This window comes from Talpa europaea, assembly GCF_964194135.1.
Source record: "Talpa europaea genome assembly, chromosome: 3".
Lineage (NCBI taxonomy): Eukaryota > Metazoa > Chordata > Mammalia > Eulipotyphla > Talpidae > Talpa > Talpa europaea.
In genome coordinates, this window is record NC_140069.1 from 134886929 (window position 1) to 134910186 (window position 23258).

The 23258-nt window shown below is 47.3% G+C and overlaps 1 protein-coding gene across 2 annotated transcripts; it reads left to right on the top strand.

Annotated features, from left to right (window-relative positions):
• Positions 1–1032: 1032 nt before the first annotated feature.
• CPA4 (carboxypeptidase A4) lies at positions 1033–22113 on the top strand (the record flags this gene model as incomplete). 2 transcript variants are annotated; one of them, XM_084230186.1, is made up of 11 exons in its annotated part: positions 1033–1100; positions 6269–6350; positions 6741–6875; positions 7952–8050; positions 11065–11166; positions 12431–12535; positions 13191–13301; positions 14357–14447; positions 15843–16042; positions 17010–17094; positions 21896–22113. In XM_084230186.1, the coding sequence occupies 11 exons, from the start codon at positions 1033–1035 to the stop codon at positions 22081–22083; spliced, it is 1266 nt and encodes a 421-aa protein (XP_084086312.1). In that variant the 3' UTR covers positions 22084–22113. The 2 variants fall into 2 exon arrangements, with proteins under 2 accessions (XP_084086312.1, XP_084086313.1); XM_084230187.1 differs by lacking the exon at positions 7952–8050.
• Positions 22114–23258: the final 1145 nt, after the last annotated feature.

Here is a 23258-nt window from a genome sequence, read left to right on the forward strand (position 1 = left end):
TGCGAACCTGCCCCCAGCCTCTGCAGCGCTGGTTCGATCCCCGGCTGCTCCCCGGAGGAGAGCACATGGAGGAGGGTCCCATGTGGTGCGCAGACCTCTCCTGCTGCCCGCTGCTCCCCTCAGCAGTGTACTTCGGTCCTTCTGCCTGTTCTGCTCCCCGCTCTGGCTCTGGTGAATTCTCTCACCCTCCCGCGCTTCTGACTGTACCCAGTGCTTGTATAAATAAATAAATAAATAAATCTTTAAAAAAACAAAAACAAAAAAGCTCTCCTCAATCAAGCCTGAGACAGGCTTCTGTGAGGCTTGTGGGATTTGGGGCTCCACAGGACAGACTCGAAGGTGTTGGACTATTAGATCAAGAATGTCATCCACTTAATCTGCTGGAACGGACACCAGTTTCCAAGTCTAGCAAAAGTGTTAGTAGTACTATTAAACCTTCAGCTCAGGCCCCAAGGAAAATTGATAATTTATTCGTACTTACCTAGTCTTCCTATACCATTTACCTCATATATGTCTCCTTTCTGAGTGGAGTCATAAGAATTACAGGTCAGCTCCATCCCAGAGGCCACACACCCTTGTCCCATGGCCTGCTCTGGTGAAGTTCTCTGACCTGGCTTGTCCAGCCTGTGGTCTCGACAGTGGCGTGGAATTTCTTTGACAGTCTTCACTTTATTATTACTCTAGAGATAGGCCCCATCATGGGTTATCCCCTGGCCTCTCCTAGCAGATTAAATTCCATCCAGCACTGTAGGCCTTCCCTGTTTGCTCAAAAAACACTATTTAGATACCAATTGATGAGCAATGTGATACCTTTGCACAGACTTTTCCAGCCTGAGGAGCAAGTTCCTCTCGGCACTGGCTTGATCTTGATCACTCAGAAGGAATGGAAACGGCCTACAGGTAGTGGCCCGCCTGAGGTACTGTCACCGTCCAAGAGTGTTTGGGAATTGCATTTTTGAGAGTATGAGTCTGCCTCAATCTCTATATAACCACAGCTTGACTCAGCCACGGCATGACTGACACTCCCGGGACATGAAGTGGAGCCTCTTCTTTGTGGCCCTTATTGGGCCCAGCATCTGTGGCCGAGAAAAGTTTTTCGGGTAAGTTCTTTTGGATTTATTATGTTTTGGTTAGTTCAGGGAGGCAGGAGCCAAAGGGATTTGGAAACAACTGATTCAGTGGTTGGGGAAAAAGCACCTGGGCCCCTGGCCCAGCTTGGCCTCTGGCTCCCCCCTGACAAGTGACTTCTCTCTGAGGTTCTTTTTATCTGTGTAGCAGGGTGAGGTGGTCCCTCCCTAAGTGGTCCCTCTCTGGTTCGCTCATCTCCAGCCAGGTCTTCTTCTTCCTAGTTCTTGTAAGATCAGTTCCAGGACATTTTTTACTTTCTTACTCTTATGTTGTGAATTACCCAGGATTGCTAGATTTGTTTCTAGCATTTGTTTCTAATGTCTGCCACGCTTAGAGGAAAATCTGGGTCTTGGGCTTTTGATTTCACCTCTCTGTTAGTGGTGACCTGCTCTGCTTAGTAGGGCTGGCGCTTTCTCGGACATCTGGGACACGGAGATTTGATAGGTTTTGCGTAGCCACGCTGTGCAAATTGACAAGCAAAGACACATCTGCACCGTGTGTGTGTGTGTGTGTGTGTGTGTGTGTGCGCGCGCGTGCGCGTTCTTGTGGCTATGCGCGTTCTTGTGGATATGCACGTACCTGCCCAACATGCCTTACACAGAATGCTTTGAGGTTTGCAGAGAGGATATTGGGGAAGTAGGAAAGATGAAAGGATATCTGGGTGCCCTGCTAGAGGACTGAATTCTAATAACTCATTACTGCATAATGCTTTGCCATTTGCAAAGAGCTTTCATGTGCATTATCTTTTGGATCACACAAGGCTCTACCGGGCTAGGGTGTTATTTTCCTCAATTTAAACATGAAAAAACTTAGGCTTGGAAAGGTTAGGAAACCTGCCCAAGGCCACTTAGCTGTAAGCGGGGGAGCTGGAACTCAGCATGCAGAACCCACACCCTTCTGCCATACACTAGTTAATCTCCAGATCGAGTCCTGTATCTCTAGTCCATCTCTTTCTGTTAGTTTACTCTCTATTATACTATCTGGGTAAAGGGACTTTGAGGTTGTTTACTGAGGTAATTACTTATATGAGATTGAGTAATTTTTATGGTGATGACTTCTGTTCACACCTGGCCTCTGCTGCCAAATAGCTCAGAGGGGTTAGGCATAGCAGGTGGCCAGGGAAGGAGATTTTTCCACAGGCAGCTCAGCAGTAGGTGTGTAATAACTATGCTCACTGCCGTGTGGGCTGATGCATGGAGCTGTCAGGCTCCCACTGCAGCTATTCACGTGGCTGAAAAATCTTTATTTCTCAGGATACAGTTTTCTCTTACAATGCGGCAGACACCTGGGCTGAGACAGCTGGGCCGGGCCCTGGAGTGTACACGGCAGGAGCACTGTGCCTGAGCTAATTGCAGATGGTTTTAACCAATAGTATCATCCTTGATGATACTGTTCTTACTCCGTAGTAAGGAACCCAGCGAAGGTGGTGGAATCCTTCCTGGGGTTCATAGATGTGTCCCAGATACCCAGGTTGGTGAGCTTTAAAGCAAAGGGAAGTTGAGCCCTGAGGTTTCAGGGACACAGGTTGGTTGGAGGGGGCACAGTGCTGATGGAGATGAAGAGGATGGGGTCTCCCCCCACCAAGACTCCATTCCTTCCACCCAGCGCACCTACCTCCCCCATCTCTCGCGCTCTGCTGGTGTCTTCCCCCCGGGCTTCAGTCAGCTTCGAGATGAATGGTGGTGAGGATGTCCAGAAGTGCCAGGCAGGCGGAGAACAGGAAGTCGTTGCGGAATTATTGTGGCATTAGTAGTAGCTGGCAGGCATTTTTGAGTCTGTGAAACCGTCTTCCAGTGCTGCGGTGGCGCCAAGCCTGGCCGGGGCTGCAGGGGAGAAGGCACAGGCGCAGCCGTGGCTGCCTGCGTGGTCAGAGGGGACGCAGAGCCATGGCTCCAAGGTGACTGTTGACTGTCCAAGGTCGGGGCAGGTGTGAGAGTGGGTCAGAGGGGATCCCCAAGACTGGCTGGCCGCAGCTGGGTATTGGAAAGGCCAGAGTTCAGAAGAGCTCTGAGAACACCAGTGTGGCAGAGGAAGGGTGAACACGGCATCCTGCAAGGCCCAACACAGCCCCCGGCCCAGGCTGGTGTTCCTTCAGAAAGAGCTTGCGGTCTTGGAATGAAGTTCTGGATGGTGGTGCTGGGTGGTTTCTGGTCACCCACACTCTCAGTGCCTGGAGAGGCATTTCCCAAAAGCAGACAAGGACATTGGGGGCCAGGGCTACCCTTCACCTGTCACCTACATAGGTTCTCTGCTCTCAGGCATCGGTGGACTTACGTTCATGAGAATTATCTTAGACACTGGCTCATGCACCGGCCAACTTTTTTTTTTTTTAAAAGATTTATTTATTTATGCATACAAGAGCTGGGGTACAGGTCAGAGATGCGGGGGGTGAGAGGATTCACCAGAGACAGAGTGGGGAGCAGAACAGGCAGACTGACTGAAATACACTGCTGAGGGGAGCAGTGGGTGAGACAGGAGAAGTCAGCTGCTCCATGTGAGTTGCTCCCTGGCCAACTGGGGATCGAACTTGTGCTGCAGAGGCTGTGGATTCCTTCATAGTGCAGTGCTCAACCCCTTGCTCCACCAGGGAGGCCCCCTGGCCCACTTTTTAGCCCCCAATGAACCCTATCCCCAACTTTGCATCCTCTGACGAGGGCAAACTTCAGGGGTGACTGGAGTTGGTCTTCAAGCCTGGGGGGAGATTGTCAGGCAGCCAAGGGAAAAGGCTGGATGTGGCAGTGGAGGGAACAGCAGTTGCAGAGTCACAGAGAAGGACAATGTCCAGGGTGAATTGGGGATTTCGGTGAGACTGGAGCCAAGGGAGAGACGGAGGAGAGACACACGGCAGCCTGCCCTTCTGCCCCGCCACTCTGCGTGCTCCAGATGTGTCTTCTCTGGCTGGGCTGGTGCAGGCATGATGAAATGGGCTGTGGATTTCATCCTCCTCTGGGCCAGTTAGAATCACAGCATTTCACTATTATGGACCCAGGAGTTTGGAAGCTGTGCCTAGGAGTATGGAAGTTCCGTCGCCAAGTTACTACTTTGGGAAAAGTAAAACACGTGCTGTAGGTGAATGTGTAACGTGATTTTACTCCTAGACCCTCCGTTTTCTTACATTCTCTTTTTATTATAAATTTTCTGTTTTCTCCCTCCTCTCCTTTATGATTGTTGTACTTTCCAAATGCCTAATTTTGCCATAGAGATGCCAATGCATAGGTGCTTTCTAGAACGTTCCTTTTTAAATTTATTATTATTATTATTTTAAAAGATTTTATTTATTTATGCATACAAGAGCTGGGGTATAGGCCAGAGGTGCGGGGGGTGAGAGGATTCACCAGAGAGAGTGGGGAACAGAACAGGCAGACTGACCGAAACACACCGCTAAGGGGAGCAGCGAGCGAGACAGGAGAGATCTGCCGTGCCATGTGGGTAGCTCCTTGGCCGGCCGGGTATGGAACTTGTGCTGCAGAGGCTGCAGATAGCTTCATAGTGCGGTGCTTAACCCCTTGAGCCACCAGGGAGGCCCTAGAATGTTCATTTTTTAAGACACCCCTTCTCCTGGAGGTGGGGGTGGGCTGTGAGAGAGCACGAGGTTGGCAGATGGGCCCTGGTACTCCGCCAGGGGTAAGGATTTTACTTCTGTTTTTAAACCCGGCCCTTTTTGGCAAGGCTGCCAACCCAGGTCAGGGAAGTGGGGTTGGGCTCCCCATCTCCTCAGGGCTGAAGCCCAACTCCTAGCAAGTTTGTTGGGTTCAGACTGAGACCTGCCTATCCAATGACTTCTCCACTATGGCCTCAGCAACACCCAGCACCCATGGGGTGCAGCTTACTGCCCCCCTCCAGCCCTGTGGAGATCAACTAAGTTGGGAGAAAATGATCCATTGGCTCTGGCATTTTCCCCAGCTCTGCCACCTGCAGTAGATGCAACCCTGCAATGAACCTTGCCTCCTTGGGGCTGGGCGAGACCCCCCTGGAGGTCCTCCAGAACCTCCCAGAACAAAGTTAAGCCCCGAGAGTCCATTTGGTTAGGGCTGGTTGTCTGTGAAGAGATGCTCATCTGCCACGTGAGGCTGCACGTTTAGCTCCCTGTGACAGAACATTTTCTCTGTCAACAGGTCCTTCAGCCCACAGCCCTCTCCGGCAGCTCTTCCCGCATTCATTCCTGTCAAAGGGATGACGCATGTGACAGCGTCGAGTGCAGATTCACTGGGCTGTCACCTAGCAACGGCCTAATGGCTCCCCTGGCTCCCTGAGCCGGCTGAAAGCACAAAGGGGACTTTTCAGGCTTGGCCTCTCCCACCCACACACACAGGACTTCAGGGGCCTCTACCCCTGCCGCTCCTATGGAAGCTAAATGGTGTCTGCAAAATAAGTGCAGGACAAACAACAAAAGGGGGCTCAAGACTGGCGGCTCCCTTCTTGGTCTGCTCAGGGGGCCCCCGCGGGAGACTGAATCCCAAGTTCAGCCTCAGCACCCTGGTCATTTTGTGTTTGTAACTGTCTAGGGGTCTGGACCTGGCTAGCACAGAGAAAGCACCCGGCCTCTCCCCTCTTTGCTAAGAGGTAGACAGTTACCCGCCAAGGCTGCAAGGTCTGCTCTCTTTTCTAGCTCTTTCCAGCAGGGATGTTCAGCCAGTTTTTGTCCTAGCTCCTGACAGTGAAGAAATACTTCTTTATGTCTTGAGTTAGCTTTGCGTGTAACTCAGGAACATTCCTTTCTGCAAAAATATATATGTTTTTCATTATAAAGTAATATGACCACATTACAGAAAACAGATACAAGGGAGAAAAAAAAAAGGCAGTCGTCCATAATCCCACGACCTGAGCACAGCGCTGTCAGCATTCGCTGTGTTTCCGCTGTCTGTTTTTCTTCCAATGCATCTGCTTTTTCCATCCTTGTAATCATGGCATACATACAATTCTGTGTCCTGCTCTTTCACTTAATATTTCCTTTAAAGTTATACCATAAGCACTTTTTCATATTTGCCACGTAGTCTTATTTTTAATGGCTATACATTATAACCAAAGACTAGACCGTTTCCTCTCACTCGGCCCAGTTATGTCTGGGATAGTAGGCTTGGGCTTATTTGCCAACTGAAAGCTCACCATTTTCTTTTGCTTTTTTTTTTTTTTCCTCTAGGGACCAAGTTTTTAGGATTAACATCAGAAGTGGAGACGAGTTGAGCAAATTAAGTGAGCTAGTGAATTCAAACAACTTTAAGGTACTTGGTTCTTCTTAGTCTTCTTGGGTATCTTTAGCTGTGGTGGAGAAGACCCTGGCACCACCAGCAGTGTCGATCCTGAAGAGTTTCCACCTGCCTTGATAGAGAATCAAAGGGGGAGATGTGCTGTCTTGGGGAGGGGGCGGAGGGTGGGATGTCTTGGTCCTCTGCTCCGTCTTTCTATCTATCCTGGATTCTTACTCCTCTGACGCTGATATCTGCTGGGTAGGCACAACTGAACACAGTTGTGAAACAGGCAGTGGGTTCCCTTAGCAGAACCCAATCCCTCAGGGATCACTCTGGCTTTTGGGAATTGTTCTAGAAGAATGAACTCAGTGTGCTTTTCACCTGAACTGTCCTTTAACCTGCCTTTACTTCTATTTTCTTCAGCTCAACTTCTGGCAAGCCCCCACCACTGTCAGTCGTCCTGTAGATGTCCTGGTCCCATCTGTCAGTCTGCTACCAGTCAAGTCCTTCCTGAAGTCCCAGGGCTTAGAGTATGCAGTGACTATTGAAGACCTGCAGGTGGGTAGGCCAAGGTCCCTCACTAGCTTTGCATAGGACCAAACAGCCAGAATGGACCTCAGACATTTTCAAGTTCTGTTCTTATCTGTCTCTATTTTACAGATGAAGAAACTGAGGTATATGACAGCAAAGTGCAAGGACTACTTAGAGAAACATGTAGTAGGAAGGACACCTTTTGAACCAAATCCTGACTTTGCTAACTACTAGCCGTTAGTTAGCTAGTAGTTTGCTAACTACTAGCCGTTGAACAAGCTGTAAATGAAGCCCTTGAACCTCTGTTTCTTCATAGATTAAAATGGTAATCGTAGTATTTACCTTGTACTCTTTATTGAGAAGATTAAGGATTAATTGTACGTGAAATGTCTCACGGTACCTGCTGCATCGTAGATGCTTCACATCTATTAAGTCTTCTCCATTTTCTTATTTGAAGTCAGGAGAGAACAGAGGCGGTGGGAGGGTGCTGGAGACTGGTGATTGCAAGTCTCCTTTAGAAAGGGGGATGTCACCCAGCAGAGGGACATCACCACCCAAGCCAGGCACCAGCCTCGCGACCTATAGCTGAACAGCAGGACAGAGTCTGGCTCGTGTTCTCTCCTTCACCGAGGTGGGTTATGGACTAATTGGTGATTTGGCCCGGGAGTTTCCTGATGGCGTGAGCAGCTGTGAGCTTATTAATCATCCTCACATGTCACACACATCTGCCAGGAACCTTCAAAGTATGAGTGGTTATAAGAATTTCTTTGTTTCTGAATGGTTTCCCAAGCTGTGTATGTCAGAGGCACTGGATACCAGATGCGGGCCGATGTCTAGAGAATTCATAGCACAGAATAACCAAATAGCACATATGTTACTTCCAGGGTGTAAGTGTATTTAGAATGGGGTGATATTGTTGGGCTCCAAGAAGTAAGCTCTTATAGATCTGTGGAAGAAATCTGACCCTCTTTGACACCTTGACATTGGCACTGCTTGGTATGCATGCCCAGGGTGCCACCATTTTGGCCAGCCCATGTGCCAAGATACAGTGAAAACAAGAACCTCCAGCGGATCATTTCCTGATGTTGCTGTGTCTGTTTTAGGCCCTTTTAGATGATGAAGATAAAGAAATGCAACACAATGAAGGGCAAGAACGGAGCAATAATTACTTCAACTATGGGGCCTACCATTCCCTGGAAGCTGTAAGTGTTTCAAAACAGGTTAAGATCAAGGGCATCTGGGTTTTGCAACCCCTCTCCTTATCCAGGCGGCATTAGTCCTTAGCACAAATATCCCTTCACTGGGGGGCTAACATGTGTGCAGACACAGCTTGGAGATACTGCAGGTTCGGTTCCAGACCCCTGCCATAAGGGGAATGTTGCAATTAAGTGAGTCACAATTGTTTTGGTTTCCCAGTGCTTATAGAATTATCTATTAAGTGTGCAATAGTATTATGTATTTTTAAAAACGTTGATGCTTTATTAAAAATATTTTAATGCTTTATTGCATTGTTGGAAAAGTGATGCCCAAGCCTTGCTCACTGCAGGGTTGACATAAACCTTCCATTTGTAAAAGGGACACTATCTGCCCTTTTACAGGGCAAAAAATCAAACTCTGTGCGCACATTTTCTTCCCTTTCTAGTTTTGGGGGGTTAACCCGACCCACATCTATGAGCACAGTGAAACACAAACAGACAGTTTCTCTCACATGCTTCCTTCTTTGCTCCAGCAGCCCCTTAAAGAAAACCATGAAATAACTGCAATCATTTTCAGTCCTTGTAATTCAACCTTCTTAGACCCCACCATAATCCCTGTATTTTATTCAACCAGATTAAAATGTTTCTTATTCCAGGAAAGTAGACAAGTGGTTATTTCCAAGGTTAACCAAATATTTCCATTCATTTATCATGACTGCTTATAACATATATTTGTTCCGTAATGCCTTCTGGTGCTGTGTTTAGTTAGAAACCACTTTATGCAGATGGCTGACTTTCAAGGTAAGCTAACCCTTCAAATGAAAAACGCACAGCAGAATAATTTAATTTGATGCCAGGACTTGAGGAACCAAGATGGGCTGTGGAATGGAACTGTACCACATACAATACAGTACCCTTACGTCCCTCAATGTCTTCTTCCTTAGCCTGGAACCTCTCTACTAGCTCAGGAACACCCTCCCCATACAGGTTCTTTATATCCAAAGATGGTGTTTCCGGTACGCTTTGCACAAGGGATCTGCTTTAGGTTGTTTTTCCTTCTAGATGAGGGATTATTTCAAAGGTCCACCAACTATTTCCACTCCTTTCCCATGATTGTCAGTAGCTTTGTTTATTGTGTACACTTCCAACCGCACTGCCCCTTGATCCCTCTGTGACCAGTGACATACATCTGCAAAACAGCTGGATAAAGTTAGGAGTTCAGTCTGGGGCCATGGACAAAAGCAGAGCTCAGGGCCCACACAGGGATCAAACCCATGACGTTAGCTCATTAACATGGGTTTCCTAGCTGAGCTAACCAGCTGCAAATGTCACCCAGGACTCGAGAAACTCTATCCCCTCACCTGCCTGCGCCCCCCTCTCTCACCCACCTGCTTGTTCTCTGGCTTTAGGTGCTATTGCCATCTGGTTTACACCTTTCTCTTGTTCCCTGCAAGGGCTTTGGCTGTGGGTTGGTGTACTGTCTCCCTCCTGGCTTGATCAATTCAGTTCTTTCTGAAAACAGCTTTTAAGAGCGCAGAACCATTAGGCCTTCTTAGGTCTCCTGTGGGAATGTCATGTTTGTCGTTGCCAGGGTTTCTAGTTTCAGATCCTTTGTGTGTGTGGTTGCGGGTGCCGTTATTTTCTTAGTTTGTGAGTCTTCCTCTGATGTTGGTGGTGTGGATTTGGACCCCCTGTCTGGGCATGACTTGGCGGTACTTTTCCTGGGGGTCTCTCTTTCTTCATATGGCTCTAGGCAGCCATCTGGCTTTTGGTCCACTTTCTAGAGTCAGTGGGTAAAGTTTCCAGGCCCCTTTTCATGGCCGGAATTGGATTCCCAGCTCTCCGGTCCTAGCTCTTTGGGTCCCGTGCCTCTACACTCTGCACCCAAGGCAAAAATTTGATCCTGGGGTTTTAGCTTCTGCTCTCCACTCTGCTAGCTTTGTGCCTCTTCATTTATGGCACCTGCAGGTCCACCCCTTCCCCCAGGTCCCCCTTTTTGTTTTTGGCTGTGAAAGATGACCATGAATCATTTTCATTGTATTTTATCTGGCTTGCCTATATATTTGGGAGGTAGTTTCTGGCTTCTGCTCAATCCACCATATTGACTACAAGTCTGATCAACCCTTTAAATGTGATTTTATTCTATATTGATTGCACATTTTCCGCCTCTGTAAAGTGTCTTTCAATTTTAAGGTCTAAATATAAATTTGTTTATTTCCTTCTCTTGACTCTCAAAAGGTTTGTGCAACTAAGATGCATGAACTCTATTTAAATCAAACTTTTTATATTTATTTTTTTGACTGAAAGCAAATGGAAGCATTCGCAACCATGATTTACTTCACTTGTTCTTTCAAAGCCTTCAGAAGAATCATCTCCAAAATGGGGTGGCTGTGCTGCAGGGTGTAAGCAAGATGGGGTGGAGGAAGAAACACTTACAATCTCTATTTATATTTCTGCACATATTTATATTTATTATTAATGCAACCATTTTTATTTCAATTTTTGTTTGATAATGTATGTGTAGTAGTGTGTATATGTAGTAGTGTAGTAGTTGTGTAGTAGTGTGTATATGTAGTTGTGTACATACTACATATGTATATGTAGTTGTGTAGTAGTGTGTATATGTACACACATCTGTGTATACATGTATGTGCATGCTGTGTAGTGCATGCTGGTTTTATTTTTCCAGGGATGGAGAAAGTGATCAAAAAGGTTTGGAGACCACAGATTTTAAGAACCTTGTCTAAACTGGGCCACTGCAGATTATCCAGTCCAGGATGGTGCAAAGTCCTACTACTCTAGTTCGGTGGACTCTAATTTGGTGGGCAAATGAGATATGTTGCTCTCTAGAAATTTGTAGACACAAAATCAAAATAAGCATCCCCTGCCAACAATAGGATCAACCCCAAGGCTAGGGGGCTGGCAGAAATCATTAAGATCAACAAGATAGAGTTTGAGGATACCTATTCAGAACAGAACAATGTTCCAAAAATTCTGCGGATGCCCTTTTTCTTCTTCAGATTTACCAAGAGATGGACAGCATTGCCAGAGAATTTCCCGACTTGGTGAACAAGGTAGAAATTGGGCATTCATTTGAGAAACGGCCGATGTATGTACTGAAGGTGAGGCCCCTTGCAGTTCAAAGGATTTGACTGGATTCAGACTCCTGGCTCCTTGTGTCCAGGCATCAGCCCTCAGATTTCTGGAGAAGACAGCTTTTTAAGACCTTGATTTCAGGGAGGAGAGTGTGGTGGAGGATCCTCTTCCCGGGTTTGAATTTGATCTGACAGAGTCCCAGCTTTTGCCTGATATGAGGGAAGTTAGAAAGATCACATCCCTTTATAACTTTTGATTGAAAGGCAAGATAGGGGCAAGTGAGGGGGTGTGGTTAATATTCCAGAAAGCTCTCAGATGGGCTGTAGTCTTTTTCCTTCATTCCCACCTTCTGGAAGTAGCAAGACAAATTGGAAAGGTCTATGAGTTCTATTCCTCTTTTAGGGGTACTTATTGGAATAGCAATCTGGGAAGCTAATTTTAGAGTTGATGTAATTTTAAACCCAGCCTATGATCCTTGGCTGCACACAGCTTAATTTCCAGATATTTCTAACAGATTTGGTCTATATTGGCCAAGGAGGTAGAGAATTTATGGCAGTGACATAAATTATAAAAATAATCCAGCCAAATGAATAAAAAGGAATTTGGAGATAGAAACCATGGGACAACGAAGAATTTGTCAAGTTCTTAGCTTCCTATAAACCCTGAAGTACCTGGGTTAGAGCAATGGTTAAAGTAGCAGCAGGAGGAGATTCACCACCGAGCTGTTTGCTCTAAAATACTCAACATAAATTTAGATTCTTTGCCAATCTGATGGGGACCCTGGCTTCATTAGCACCACGCTCTGACCCAAGAGGGCCCAACACTCAAATGCAGGAGCCAGATTCATTAAATGCCATTTAAAAAGAGAGATAGTGAAGACCCTTTGTCTTCATTTTAAAACGGAATTCTTTTATTGCCTCAGCTCCAACAGGCTGGCTCATACACTCTGCTGTCTCTCTCTGTTGGATTACCATTTGAGGTCTTTCAAGAGGCATAATATTATCTCTAATCACACTGGCATTTTCATTCACAATAGCAATTGTTTTCCCCTTCCATTTGCTTCCAATCCTGGAGCAGCTCAAGCTGCCCCATTCACCGCTGGGCCCCGCCAGCCAAGCAATTAAGCTTCCCGGTCACGGAGAAGCCCAATTAATAGATGGTGCCCTTAGGAACATTTGGTCTCTGAATTATCTTAAATGGATTAAATGAATAGGGGTGAGCTGGGGAGATGAGAGGTGAGTGGAGAAGCAGGCAAGAGGGTCATTTTCTGGCCTCTTTTTCCTTCCACAGTTCAGCACTGGAGAAGGCGGCAGGCGGCCGGCCATTTGGCTGAACGCAGGCATCCATTCCCGGGAGTGGATCTCACAGGCCACAGCCATCTGGACTGCAAGGAAGGTCATGTCGCCTGGTATTAGCCAAGAATTCTGGTGGGCCTGCGGGGCCCCTGAAGCACCCCACGAGACTGGGTCCAGGGGCTAAGGTGGGAAGATGCTCTGTACTTTGACTAAGTGCCCCCAGTCACTTAGTCACTTAAGTGGCCGTCAGCATTCGTGGCCACGAGGAAGCCGCCCAGGTGGACCTGAAACAGACTCACAGTCAGCCCTCAGAAAGGCACCAGAGCTTTCCGAGCAGATGCCAGAGCAGTTTTGCCTTCAGCCCCTTCCAAGCCAGCCCTGAGGTCCCAGACCTTCAGGGACCTCAAGCTCTGTTCCTCTCCCTCTGGGAGGCCTGCTTTAAGCCAGCACTGGGAGAGGCGGGGTAGCAAGTGTGGAGGAGCCCCTGGCCTTTGCCTGGGGACTCAGATTCCTAATACTGATTATGACGTGCAGCTGGAGAGAGTAAGGCAGGCAGCCCAGGACTCACTGCAGTTGAAGTTCTGGTTGTCCAGGTTTTGAAATGCCCGAGGGCTTTGCAGAGAGAGCTGTGCCTGTTTGGGAGGCCTGGGGGTGGAGGAGGTGGACGATGCTCCAGACCTGGGAAGCATCTTGGGAAGATGCTGGGCTCAGCAGCCCACCCTGGCGTAGCTCACAAGCTCGCTGTCTCTGCTTAGATTGTATCTGATTACGGGAAGGAACCAACCATCACCTCCATCTTGAAGAAAGTGGATATTTTCTTGTTGCCTGTGGCCAATCCTGATGGATATGTTTACACGCAAACTAAAGTGAGTAAGACCGCAATGCTGACAGGCTTAGAGTTAAGACCTGTTTATTGAATTCCTAGCTTTGCCATTAAAATATGTATGGCCTTGGTGGAAACGCCCACAATTGTGCATGTTCTGAGTTAAGCTCTCACTTCCTGGTCATTCTTGGACCTGAGACTCACCAGGGAATTTATTTTTCTTAGAAGAATCTCATGAACTCCCCATCATGGAGCTCGAACAATTACCAACACATTACCCACTTCTTTTCATTTCTCTTCCTCCCACACATTCTAAAGCAAATCCCAGACATCATGACATTTCACCCAAAACTGTGTACATCTCTGATGATAATTAAAACAAACAAATGCTGTACACTGTACTGCTATCAGCTTTAAACAAGTGAATGGAACTCCTCCAACTATCTTTAAAGACTCAAGTTGTTGAAATCAGGGTCTCCATAGAGTCCGCACCTGCATTTGGTTGCTATGGCTCTGCAGACTCTTTTTCTACAATAGTCACCACCCCACACCACAGGCGCTTTTTTAAGTCATTTGTTTGTTGGAGAAACTGAGTCGTGTGTCCTGTAGACTGTCCCCAGGTCTGCACCTGCCCCACTACTTCCTTGTTGTGGCCATTTATGCTCCCTTGCTCCCAATTTCCTACTCACTGGTGATCAGATCTTCAGATTTAATTTGATCCAGGTGAATTTTTTAGGCAAGAATAAAACAGTTGCTGTGCATGTCCTGGTGCTCTGGTGGTCACTGAGGTGCAAGTTGTGTGTTTGTCCTACTTTTATGAAAAATATCATCAGTGGGTTCAGGGAGCACCACCCCAGCTCACACATTATAAAGCTCTCCTGGGGCATATGGCTGCTGTTCTCTCTCAAAGCAAGAGTGTGAAGCCTTTTTTCTCTGGGAGACAAGAGGAGATTGCTCGTCAGTGAGGGCTGGAGCCCCGATGAGCCTCCCAAACCCCTTCTGCGGTGCTCATCTTCATCAACCCCCCAAGAAAACCTCTGCCTTTCCCATGCCCTGACTTGTGTCTGGACGCTTGTCTTTTCCTTGGTGGATTTTCAGAATCGATTATGGAGGAAGACACGGTCTGTAAATCCTGGAAGCTCCTGTGTTGGTGTTGATGCGAATAGAAACTGGAACGCCAGTTTTGCAGGTAGGTGGAGGGGACAGTTCTCAAACCTGGCTACAAGGGCAGCCTGGCTCACGGGGCTCAGAGTTGGCTGCTAATTCCCAGGCTGGCTCCATTGCCAATTCATTGAACAACTTGGGTGAATCCCTTATGATCTCTGTATCTCGTGTCTTGATTAAAAAAATTTGGATGGGGGTGGGGGGGGCTTGAGGGGGAATGGTTGAGCAACTCCTATTTTCCTGAGAGAATGAAATATTTTAAAACCCATCCTTGTCTTTGATATAACCTTCAGAGGCCTTCCTTATTCCCTGGCCATCCCAGCTTCTCCAGGGTAAATTACTGGTGGGTTGAAGGGTTCCTGATAGCAACTCAGAAGCAAGCAATTTCCACTATTATCCTAACAAGCAAGATCACCTCCTGAAGGTTAAACTTGAACAGGTCACTCACCTGGGTACAGATGGACCTCAGCCCTTCAATGTCATGGAAGGAGGCTGGGAATTAGGGGAGCTGGGTTCTTAGTTGCAACTTTTTAAAAATCATCTGCACAACAATGCCAGCTACTTCCCATATATTATCTTACTATTCTTCTGACCCAGTGAGTGCATTTTATAATCTTAAATGAGATAATTGAAGCTCAGACCAACTCAAGAGCTTATGGTTGATTAGGATCTAAACTCACCTTCCCACTCTGAATCCGAATAGCTCTCTTTCACTCTTCCACAGCTGAGCTGCTGTTTTGTTCTTAATGTACTTCTTCAACTTGCATAAAAATACCACATAAACCATTGGGGGAAAATAATGTGACTGTGGGAAAGGAGCTGATACAAATGTGGGAACCAAGGGCATCAAAGTTAAGTCAGTTATTCCCACAAATGGGGTGGTTTCACACACACACCAGAGACCTCAGGGAGCTATACTGTGAAGTAATACAGAAGGCAATATTTCTAAATACTTGTCAAATAATCAAGAGATTTTAGCCACAACAATAGATTATTTTTGGCAGCACTTGGCCATTAACATCTGAACCAAGAGAATGAGTTGACACCAGAATAAATGGAGTCATTTTCATTATTAATTGGTATTCATATTAATTATCTAGCATACTTATTAATTTCAACTCATTGTCAAGTGTGATATTAATTATTTATGACAACTGTTAGTGATACAATACAAGGTCAACTCCAGCCATTTAAAGGAATCCTATCATTTTTCCTGCTTGAATGTGCAGATCCGATGTCCCTGCTCTGTGCCCTGCCCATGAAACACACACCCGTGGACCAGGTCCTGGTGGGGGGTGGGGGGCACATCTAGCGTGGCCTGCCTGTGGCCAGTACTTTTTGTCCTTCTTCTGGGTCAAATGCCTTGAGCTTCTGTTTTCTTGGCCTGTGAACTTACATTTCTGTTTGGGCTGCCCCATAGGAGAAGGCGCCAGTAGTAACCCTTGCTCCGAAGTGTACCATGGACCCCGTGTCAACTCAGAAGTGGAGGTGAAATCAGTGGTTGATTTCATCCAGAACCACGGGAACTTCAAATGCTTCATCGACATTCACAGCTACTCTCAGCTGCTGATGTATCCTTACGGGTACACGGTCAAGAAGGCCCCAGATGCTGAAGAGCTGGTGAGTGGTGGCTGCCTTCGTTTACCCCCGGGCACTGCCAAGGTGGTGGTTCTACAGTCTTATAGGGAATGCCCAGGAGCCTGGGTGCATTTCATCCTGGGTCCAGTCTTCATTCCCTATAATGAGGGAGCCCCTTAGTACTGTGTTTGCTGTGAGTTCCAAGAACCGTACCCATGCCAAGAACCATGGGAGGCATTTTGGTGGGCAAGGGGCATGTGCTCCCCACACAGGGTAAAGGGGTGCTGAAGAAGGGTATGGGCCACAGCCTAAGGTGCTCTGTGTCATGTGCAGTGATTCACCCTGGGATGTGACAGGGCACTTAGGATGGACTGACCAGAGCAGGGCTGGCATCTGAGGTCAGGCCCCTCCCTGAGTGCTGGTCAGAGTTAATGTGCCCCTCTAACCAGAGCCATAGCTAAGCCACAAAGCTTCTGGCAGATGCAGGACTTGTGGCTGGATGTGGCCTAGATTCTGGTCTCAAGCAGTTGCCCTGTGTAGCGCACATCCATATATGGTGGCCTGTCTGCCTCTGCTCTGGGAACACTCAACTCTCAGAAAGTTTTCTCTTGAACATACTTGGTCTTCCCTTGGCAGAGGTGATGATGGTGGTGCTTTTACGAAATTCCTATGCGCTGGCGAGCAGTCCCCCAGATCTTTGGAGAGCTTGAAGACAGCTCATCCAATCTGAGCATGCAGGGCACATGCATTTTGAGGGTTTATCTCCCACAAATCTCTACCTCTTTCCCCAAACTGGAAGTAAAGACCTGGGGACACATTGGGAGAAGGAGTTGGAGGAAACATGCATTTACTTCATGTTATAGTCAGGTCTTGGTTCTGGGTTGAAGAGACCAGAAAGGAAAATCAGGGGAGGGGTTGAGGATCTTCCAAACCTTTGCATGCAGAACAGCTGAGGAATGTCTGGCTGCGGGATCCATTCTTTCTCACTCTGCTGACTCCCCCCTCCTAGGATGATGTGGCAAGGCGTGCGGCCACGGCTCTGGCCTCCCTGTCAGGCACTGAATACCATGTGGGTCCTACCTGCACCACTGTCTGTAAGTACTCTGCATTTATTGGTTGTTTAGAAAAACACTTAGAGAGGAAACTTGCAATGGAGCAGGAAACGAACTGCAAGTTAGACTTCCTACATTTGTGTGATTGTTTGTGTTGTTAACAGTGGTCTGAATTTATGTCATGCCTGTGTGATAATAGCTGTTGCAGGCAGTCATTCATCCATATCCCCACCACCACTCTCCTGCTGTTTATCACGTGCCCGTGACGAGTTAAGCCCCATCGGCCTGGTAGTGTCTGTGTTCCTTATCGTCCATTAAAGACCTTGACATCGTTTATCAAAAATTCCTCAAATCATCATTTGCCTTTGGAGTGGCAGACAGAGGTGGTGGGAGAGGGGTTGAGAGAGATTCCCTCACCTTCCTTTCAGAAATGAACAAGTGTTAGAGCGGCTGGGAGCTGAGTTAGGGGGTGTTCCCAAACATGGTCAGCATCAAACTAAAGAAACCCCACAACTCTAGCAAGATCCCAAACCCGAAGATGGCCTTGAGTCTCACTACTCACAACCTCAACCTCATCTTGAGGAAATACCTCTGTTTTGGTGTCTCATTCATCGTCTTCTGAGCATTTCACCTTCTTCCTGCTAAGATCTTTCTAGTCCCCTAATTATTTTTTTTTTAAGATTTATTTATTTATTTATACAAGCACTGGGTACAGTCAGAAGCACGAGAGGGTGAGAGAATTCACCAGAGCCAGAGCGGGCAGCAGAGCAGGCAGAAGGACCGAAGTACACTGCTGAGGGGAGCAGCGGGCGGCAGGAGAGGTCTGCACCCCATGTGGGACCCTCCTCCTGTGGCCGGAAAGCAGCCGGGGATCGAACTGGTGCTGCAGAGGCTGCGGGCAGCTTTGCAACCCAGCCCTCAACCGTTGTGCCACCGGGGAGGCCCTAGTTCCCTAATTTTAAAGCTCATATTGAAGAATATGATCATTCTCCAAGACCCTAGCGATAAATGGGAAATATAAATACAAACATGGGGAGCACAGCTCTGACCCCTTTCAAGCTACCATCTTTTTTTCCCTCTCTAGTGTCTCCTTTTCCAAACTGCAACTCCCTTTCCCATCCTACCTGCTTCACACTCAACTAGCTTTTCTCTTGTCTTCCTTTTCAGGGACAAAAACTCTCCATCCCACCTCCTGGGCCTTCTGTACTGTGATCTCTCTTGTCTGTTTCAAGTGCTGCATAGAGCAGTTAGCATGATGTTGGTGTTTGTGTTGCTAATTGCAGCAACAATCCATTAATTATTCATGGCTTATTATTATTAGTTTGGTTAAATGGGAACTCCTCAGAGAACAAACACATCAGGAGAGTTTCTCCACCTCCTGCTTAATTAGTCAGAACAGAATAGGGACCAAAGAGAGCTCCAAAGACTGGCTTGGCGCCTTGTGGCGCCAAAGATCCTCTCAGAAGATCTTTGTGGGTCACCGGGGTCCTGGCTTTTGGGTCAAACACAAGTTTAAAGAAGAATGGTCTTGTCCTCCCACATCAAACACATCTTCCTCCCCCATGTGAACGATGCCAAAATCAAGAGATAGGTGTCTGGTTCCGCCAACCCCAGGAGGAAGCACCCCTGAGTGTTGTCCAGGAAGCATAAAAACTCCTGGCTCTTGCGAAAGCCCATCTGTGTATTCTTTCTAGGCTTTGTCTGCCCTCCTTCCTTTCCAAAAATTTAATCAAGTCTTGCGTAAGTGCACGCCTGTGCTACATACATAGCTGATGCTTGCTCCTTCAAGTGTAGGACCTTTTCTTAGATTAGCATTTTAGATAAAAATCATTCTAAAATGGATTTCACACTTTCCTGCCTTTTTGTTTTAAAGATTTATTTATTTATGCATACAAGAACTGGGGTACAGGCCAGAGGTATGGGTGGTGAGAGGAGTCACCAGAGACAGAGTGGGGAACAGAACAGGCAGATGTGCTGAAATGCACTGCTGAGGGAGGAGCAGGCAAGTCAGGAGAGGTCTGCTGCACCATTTGGGTCACCTCCCTGGATGGCTGGGGATGGAACTCATGCTGCAGTGGCTGTGGACAGCTTCATAATGCTGTGTCTTAACCCCTTGCACCACTAGGAAGGTGACCTTTTCTGCTTTCTTAAACAAAGCATGTAGAAGAGATTTAAGGGCCTGTTTTCAGGGCTGAGGGGCCTTGTGAATGTCAGATATAATGTCTGAAGGGCCTGGTCACTCTGGAACTTTGATCTCTGTGCTAAATAGCCCAGGTTCCTTTTGTGACTTTAATTCTGGTATCTGCTTTTTAGAGTTTTCATGTCTCCTGCTCGAAATGGGCTTTGAGGCCACCTGTCTATACCAGATCTTTCTCCTCCACTTCACTGATTCTGACCTACTAAGGGCTTGGAAACAGCTTCTTTGAGCTGTTTTGGCCCATGGGTCAATCAGGAGTGGTCAGGATGGCAATTTAAAAATATTCATAAAAGACTGGTGGCCTCTAAATAAGACATCTACAGTTAGGGTGCTGGGTCAGTCACATTCGATGCATTCCAACATTGGAATGTGTGTGGTCCTGGAATGAATGAAGATTAAACGAGATCTTTCTTTGCTAATAAGTAATAATTTTCAAACATTAAGTGAAAAAAGACTGTGTGGAAAGAACACTGTGCATAGTATATTCCCATTTGTGTAAAAAAAATTAAAAAGAATAGCTATACTTTGAGCAGGAACACAAATAAAGCCAAGTTCTTGAACTTGATCTCTTGGACTGCTCAAGCTGAGGCCTTTGTGCCTCCTTCCTGGATTTCAAACGTGTCCTGAAATATTGTACTTAAGCTTCCCATGTAAATAACCTCTACTAACCTCTGGCATCTGTTTCTTAGAATAGAGAAAGGCTGTGGGAACAATACAAGGATCCCAGAGAATATGGGAGAGTCTGATCTGTAATCCCAGGGAGCACATTATCTCAGTGGAAGCAGCACCTCTAGGAAAAGTCACGAATGGTATCAGGAGAAATAACTCTCAGCAATGATGGCAAAACAAGAGGACCCCCATTTTCATTTAGCAGACATGTCATATACTGAATGGACTAGAAGCAGATTGGACAAAGCCTGGGCTTCCTCATCAAAAGAACCTGGGTTTAAATTCTAGCCCTCCATTTTACATTTGTATGAACCTGGATCTCCTTATCTGTAAAACAAGGACAATAACACCTACCTTGTTGGGCTTTTAAAGATTAAATGAGGTCATACATGTAAAGTTTCCAGGATAAGCAATTGGCTCGTGGTAGATGGTCAGTAAACAATGATCATGGTTGATTTCATCATTGCATTATTCAGCTTCACTTTGCACAATGGGCCAATGTCAGCTCTCATAGAGTTTGGGAGAAAACTGGACCCCCGTCTTGTCTTCCTCCAGCCTTTTGGCCAAGGGAAGTCCCAAGGGCTCTGCTTCTTTCTCTGGGTATCAGTTATCTCTTGCTATGTAAAAAGTCATCCAACTCTTAGCAGCTTAAAACAACAAGCATTCCTTTCTTATGCAGTTTATGGGCCAGGAATCTAAGAGTGGCTTCGTTGGGCGACTCTGGTTCAGGGTCTCTCGCTGGGTCACAGGGATGCCTTGCAGAGCTGCAATATGGGCTGGAGGATGGGCTTCTGAGGTGGTTCACTCAGGCGCCCAGTGAGTGAGTCCTGATGACTGGCAGGAGACCTCAGTTCTTTGCCATGTGGACTTCTCCATGGGACTGCTTGAGTGTCCTGCAACATGGCAGCTGGTTTCCCAAAGAACAAGAGAATCAAGAGAAAGCCAGGTGAAGTCACAGTAGCTCTTATGACCTAGCCTTGAAGGTGGCACACCTCCATTCCTGCAGTTACACGGGCCACAGCTGCCCTACACTCACGGGAGGCGGGGTGGGGGGCGCTGCACCGGACGAGACTGCCAGGAGACAAGGACCTCTGGGCTCTCTGAAGGCTGCCCCCCCAGGCAGTGACCTGCAGGGATCTGCACAGTGAGTTAGTGACAAGGTGGGAATGAAGATTTAAAATCTCTTGGCCTGAGGTAAGTGAAGACTGTCACGGTGGGAGGCGAGCCAGGCCATTCCTGTCCACGTGTCACAGGCCTGATGACTTGTAGGAAGAGGCCTGGCTCCCTGGGAATCAGTGGCAGGCAGAGCTCCTGGCCCCTTCTCATCTAACCCCAAGAGACGCTGGGCTTCAGTGTGCAGCAGCTTGGATGGAACTGGAAGGGATGATGCTGTGCAAAATAAGTCAGAAGGAGAAAGACGAAGGCAGGAGGATTTCACTTATATGTGGAATATAAAACGCAAAGCAAAGAAACAGACAAAAACAAACGCTTGTAATCTGATGGCAGAACTGAGGCTACCGGGAGGGGAGAGGCGGAGGAGAGGGGAGAGCAAAGGCAGGAGCGGGGGCCTCAGTGGATTGAGATGGAAGCAGCCCGGTGCTTTGGTGCTGGGCTCGGTGTGATGACTACATTGTGAACTGATCCCGCTAAACCGTAAACAGTGCTGTCAACCAGCATTGCCTCAAAGGACTTCATTTAAAAACAGGCAAAAAAGCAATGATGAGGAATGATTTATTTTTATTTTAAATTTTTTATTATATTTTTAATTTTATATATATTTTTACATCATTCTTCATTTTTGTGCAATGTATGCTCTCTCCTCTCGGTTATAGTCCCAGTGAAATTCCCACCACCCATTCACCCGAGGCCTGGGTGCTTTCCCCACCCCTGTTTGAGCCTGCAGTCAGGAATGATTTAAAAAAAAAAAAAAAAAAAAAGATCCCGGACTTCAAAGGTGTTTCCTCTTCTGACTTGCAGACCCCGCGAGCGGCAGCAGCATGGACTGGGCGTATGACAACGGCATCAAGTACGCCTTTTCCTTTGAGCTGAGAGACACCGGCCACTATGGCTTCCTCCTGCCCGCTGACCAGATCATCCCCACTGCGGAGGAGACCTGGCTGGGGCTGAAGACCATCATGGAGCATGTGCAGGACAACCTCTACTAGATGGGCCCCCCCTCTGCCTACATTTGCTTACCCCAGGGCAGCACACTCTGAAGCCATTCTGAGAAGACTGTTCCTTCACGTGCACGTCAGAGCTCTCTGGCTGTGGACTAAACACAGGTTGGCCCCTGTTTGTGAATTCTGGGGGTGCCCCTGAGAAGCCCATCTGTCAACCTTCTAGGTCCTGCTGTTTTACTGTGCCCTTGTGTGCCTTTCCTCCCACACAGCTGGCTGGGCAGACCAGCCCTTGGTAGGTGTCTCGTGGCTAACAGTTTTAGAACTAAAAGCGGTCTGAGTTGCTTCTCTGGAGTCCAGACCTCAGCTTCTGCAGTCCAGTGCAGCCAAGCCGGTGACCGCGTTCTGGTGGCCCCCAGAGAGGCACATGGGAGAGAATGCTCGTCCGTTAGATGAGTCTCAAAGGGGATGCAGAACTTCCTTTCATTTATCTCATTCCTCTGGAACATATTTTCCCTTTGAAAATAAATCCTGTAAGGTCATCAGTATGGGTCATCTCCCCTTTTTGGTTTTTGTTTATTTGTTTTTGGTCTGAATACAAAGTGGAGGATCTCTCCCCATCACCGCCAAGAATTCCCAGATGCTACAGTTCTTATCACTTTCTTCTCTTTATTATTCAGTGAAACTGGGATCCCAGAAGGGGATCTCTGTCACTAGAGGTACTGCTAACCCCAAAATCCTGGGTGAAGTGGAGAGCTAAAGAGCAGGATGGCTAAATTATCCCCATCTGTCCTAATGGACTCATCGCCACTCTGCCTTTTGAACTCACTTCAAAGATCTTGCCCCTACCCTCCAGGTCCTAAATCATGCCTCTGGCCTGGATAATCTCACTGCCCTGGCACATTCCTTTTTGTGCTCTGGTGTGTCCTTCCTTCCTTCCTTCCTTCCTCTCTTCCTTCCTTCCTTTCTTTCTTTTTTCCCTTTCATTTTTGTCTTTAAAGCTGCCTTCTTCCATTTGCATCCTGGCCCTTGAGCACCAAGGTGAAGCTAGGATTCATCAGTCAGGCTGCTGTTGTCCCATCCTCCACAGCACGTACCATCTGCCCTTTTCCCCCCTTTTTTCAAACATGTCTGTAAATCTTATCCTTCTGCCTAGGATTTGTGCAGCATCTGGTGTGTGCTCATAAGCCAATAAATATTCAATGTGAGTCTCATGATCATCT